At 43.8% G+C, this 4,029-nt stretch overlaps 1 protein-coding gene across 1 annotated transcript in view; it reads right to left on the reverse strand.

Annotated features, from left to right (window-relative positions):
* Positions 1–2,012: 2,012 nt before the first annotated feature.
* The window catches only part of LOC105997591 (cone-rod homeobox protein-like), a 21,049-nt gene continuing 19,032 nt past the window's right edge, over positions 2,013–4,029 (reverse strand). Inside the window, exon 4 of the mRNA XM_013032072.1 lies at positions 2,013–2,299. Coding sequence (XP_012887526.1) covers positions 2,013–2,299 — 287 coding nt within the window. The remainder of the gene's footprint in view (positions 2,300–4,029) is intronic.

Below are 4,029 nucleotides of genomic sequence, written 5' to 3' on the forward strand. Positions count from 1 at the left end.
TGGGTGGTGGTGCTATACCACTTGAACCATGTCATGGAAACACCTTGAGTGAAATAAACTAATTACAAAGAGCAGATAGTGTACAATTCCAATATATGAGCTGTGGAGTCATCAAACTCACAGAAACACAAAGCAGAATAGTGGTTGCCTGGGGCTAGAGAAACGAGAAAGGGAGGATTATAGTTCAGTGGTGCTATGGACTGAATTATGCCCCTTCCAAATTCACAGGCAAAATTCCTAACCCCCAGTGGGACTGAATATACAGATAAGGCCTTTAAATAGGCAGTTCTCTATGAGGGCATCCACATGGACCATAGTCTAATACAACTGATATCCTTACAAGCAGAGGAAAAGACCTTGGAAATGAACACAAGAGAGCCCAGTAGTCAGCAGTCTCCCAGCCAAGCGAGGAGGCTTAAGCCCAAGAGACACCTCATGCTATTTTTAGCTATTTTTAGCACATCAGCCAGTGGTATTTGGTAATAAGAGCCAAAGCACACCAATACAAAGGCAAACATCACCATATTTCCTCTCCTATGTGAGTCCAATTTTTTAAATAATAAAAGATCTATGAGAGCTCAGCAGCCGTGGCTCATACCTGTCATTTAACTACTTGGGAATGAGTTTGGTTCCAAGGCAACTGGAGAAGAATTCATGAGACTCCATCTCAGTCACTGGCTGGGCCTGGTGACACATGCCTGTTACCCAAGTGCAAGGAGATACACAATTTACATGCCTGTCATCTGCAGTGACACAGGGAAACACAAACAGGAGGAGGACAGCCCAGGCTGGCCTGGACATAAAGTGAAAGCTTACCTCCTGGCTACTCAGGAGAGGGAGATCTGAGGATCTCAGCTGGAAGCCAGCCTGGGCAGAAAAGTCCTTGAGACTCTTAACTTCAATCAATCAGAAAAAGCTAGACGTGGTGATGTGGCTTAAGTGGTAGAGTGCTAGCCTTGAGCAAAAGCCCCCAAGCCCAGAGTTTGAGCCCCAGAACCAGTAAAATAAATAAGTAAAATAATCAATTTGAATAGGGCTGAAGGGGAGGTTCAAGGGATGGAGTGCCTACCTAGCAAGCATGAGGCCTTGAGTTCAAATCCCTGTGCCACAAAAAATTAAAATAACATAAAAAACACGAGGGGACTACTGGGGAAGAAAGGAGAGTATTCTATTAATGACACTGTCATAATAAAACCCATTATTTTTAACAAATACTAATCAAAACTAGAAATAAATATATAACCATATTGCCAGTCTTACTATGAACATTGTACATTATATTCTTCTGCCAATGGGGAGAACAAGTTATAGATACCTGCTGTACATGAATATAGTTAGCCCCACCATGCCACATACTTGGTGATTGTTAAGATGGCAAACCAACTATTGCGAAGGTTTTACTGAGGGTACATGTCTGGAACCCTAGTTACCTAGGAGGCTGACACAGGAGGATCACTAGAGTGCTTGGTTTCAAGACCAATTAAATAACATAGAGTCCAAGTATCAAAACTAAACAACAACAGCAACAAATTGTCTCTGGGTTTACAAGGTTTTGTGCTACTTTTTTTTTTTACCCACTCCAGAAGTTGTTCATTGTCCATTCTAAATGACACTAAAATTGTGTGTGTGTGCAGGTGGTATGCAGCTTGAGCTCAGTACCTTGAGCTCTCTTTTGGCAGCCATACCTCCACTTCCAGCTTTTCTGCCTGACCTGTTTTTGATCTGCATCTTCAGATCTCAGCCTCCTGGTGTGAATAGTTAGGATACCAAGTGTAAGCCTCCAGTGCCTGGCCATCACACAGAATTTTTGCTTCCAAAGAGAGAATGCCTGGATCTGGGTTCTGAGATGCTCCTTCATTTGAACTTTCCCACTATGTGAAGATCTGAAAATCCACACTGAGAAGCTATCAGGACATGGGTAGTCATCCACTCATGCCTCTGGATTCCCCAAGATTTTTTGTCTTCCAGTTTTAATTTGTGGTTCACAAGTCTTCTCCAAAAAGGCTCAAGGTTCACACCTGGTGCTGTTGAGCTTCCTGAGACAGCTGAGAAGAATTTTCAGGTGATTGGCCCTGATCCTGTATCTCCTGTACCTCACTCTGGCCAGGAGACCAGTAGTAGCCTTTCTCAGGTTCCCATTCAGCAATGAATGACTGGAACCACTCATCCCAAAAGTGCAGAAAGAAATACTCATCTTGGTGCTGCAATGGTTGGTTACCAGGTAGAGGCTGAGGAGAGACTCTGAGAGGCAGCGTTGCCAGGTCTGTGAGCTCTCTGGGGTCCTTACCTCCCCCTTGGACTGGGGGACAGAATGGAGTATGTGAGGGCTCCCCTCCCAAATTCATTGACAAGTGACTAGAAACCTCTTTTCCCTGCACAGCCGGGGAGGGCTGGACCATCACAGCCATTGGTAACTGGTTTTCATTGCCCCCCAATGAGTTCAATGGAACTGAGTCTGTATTGGATGGACAAACTGCTGCTTCAAGGGAGGAAGTCCTGGTGGAAGCTCCAGCAGGAGACAGATGACCAGACTTGTCTGGAGCAGTACACTGACTGCTTTGGGTCTGCTGATCAGCCTCAGGAGGGCTCTGATTCGGACCTTCTGCCAATGAAGCCATGGGTCTACCTTGGCTCTGCCCTGGGTGCCGAGATCTTCGGTTCTGAAACCATATCTTAAACAGAAAGAGAGAGATTTTTGTTATTGTTATTGTTGTCGAGGGAGGGGTGTTTCTTTTTGCTTGGTTTCTTTTTTAGTGGGTGCAAAGGGAGGATGCAGAAAGGGAGGAGGTAGGGTGAAGAAATTCAGTCTTTCTATTCAGCATATACTATGGAAAATCAACTATGTAATTTGTGGGTAGAGAGAGGAGGGGAAATTTAGAAGAAAGCAAAGGAAGGAGTACCATTGTCCAAAAAAAGAAATGTACTGACTTATGAAATGGTAACCTCTCTGTACACACCTTAATAATAACAATAAAATTAAATTTAAAAGAGAGAGAGGGGGTCTAGGTAGCTATCAGAGACTCTACCTTTTTCTCATCTTTTAACCAGATGATTAGTAGGGACAGGCATGACCCCAGAAATCCATTTCATCCAACCAGGTCTATCTTTCTATAGCTTCACCAAAAGTCTATAGCTCTCAAAAGTCTACTCAAAGTACAAACCTGTCAATGCATTAAACCAGTGACGCAGTCACAGCCCTCAAGATCAAACACCTCTGGTAATGCTCTCAAATACACCCAGATATGAACTTCCCTAATCTCTGAAGGGTTTTTCAATTCAGTTGACAAGACTAACACAAAGCTCAACTGACACATGACCATATACTAAATAACACTATCACCAAAAAAGGAGAAGGTCTTTCTTCTAGTCCCCAATACTGGGTCAAAAAATGAGATCTCTCTCTAGAGCAGACTGAATTTCTCCACTCCGTTAAGGAGCCCTTAAGAACACACAGCTTGTGAACAGGCTGTAAGAGCATAGGTTTGAGGTTACAAAGGGAAGTGTTGCAAAGATTACTCTAAGGACACATTTCAGAAATCATGTAACAGCTAGGCACTGGTGGCTCACACCTACCATCCTAGCTGAGATTTGAAGATTGCAGTTTGAAGCCAGCCCAGGCAGCAAAGTCTATTAGCCACTAGAAAACTGGAAGTGGCACTGTGGCTCAAGTGGTAGAGTTCTAACCTTGAGCAAAAGAAGCTCAGAGACAGCATCCAGGCTGCAAGTTCAAGCTCCAGGACTGGCAAAAAAAAATCATAAATGCTTCCTATACACAAAATCAAAATCCTCATGACTTACAAACAGCAGGGTTTGTCAGCCAGGGACAATCTCTTATATCTGCCCTTATTGGTGAAGCTCTAGATTTCTTTAGATTGCACCACAGGTTGGGATAAGACAGATGTATATGGTACCTAGATCCTAAGAGACCAGAAATGCTGCTTACTATCTCCTCCCCTCCTCCCCTCTGCTATACACATACACACACACACACACACACACACACACACACACACACACACACACACACAG

The sequence above is a fragment of the Dipodomys ordii genome, unplaced genomic scaffold, assembly GCF_000151885.1.
Source record: "Dipodomys ordii isolate 6190 unplaced genomic scaffold, Dord_2.0 Scaffold148, whole genome shotgun sequence".
NCBI lineage: Eukaryota > Metazoa > Chordata > Mammalia > Rodentia > Heteromyidae > Dipodomys > Dipodomys ordii.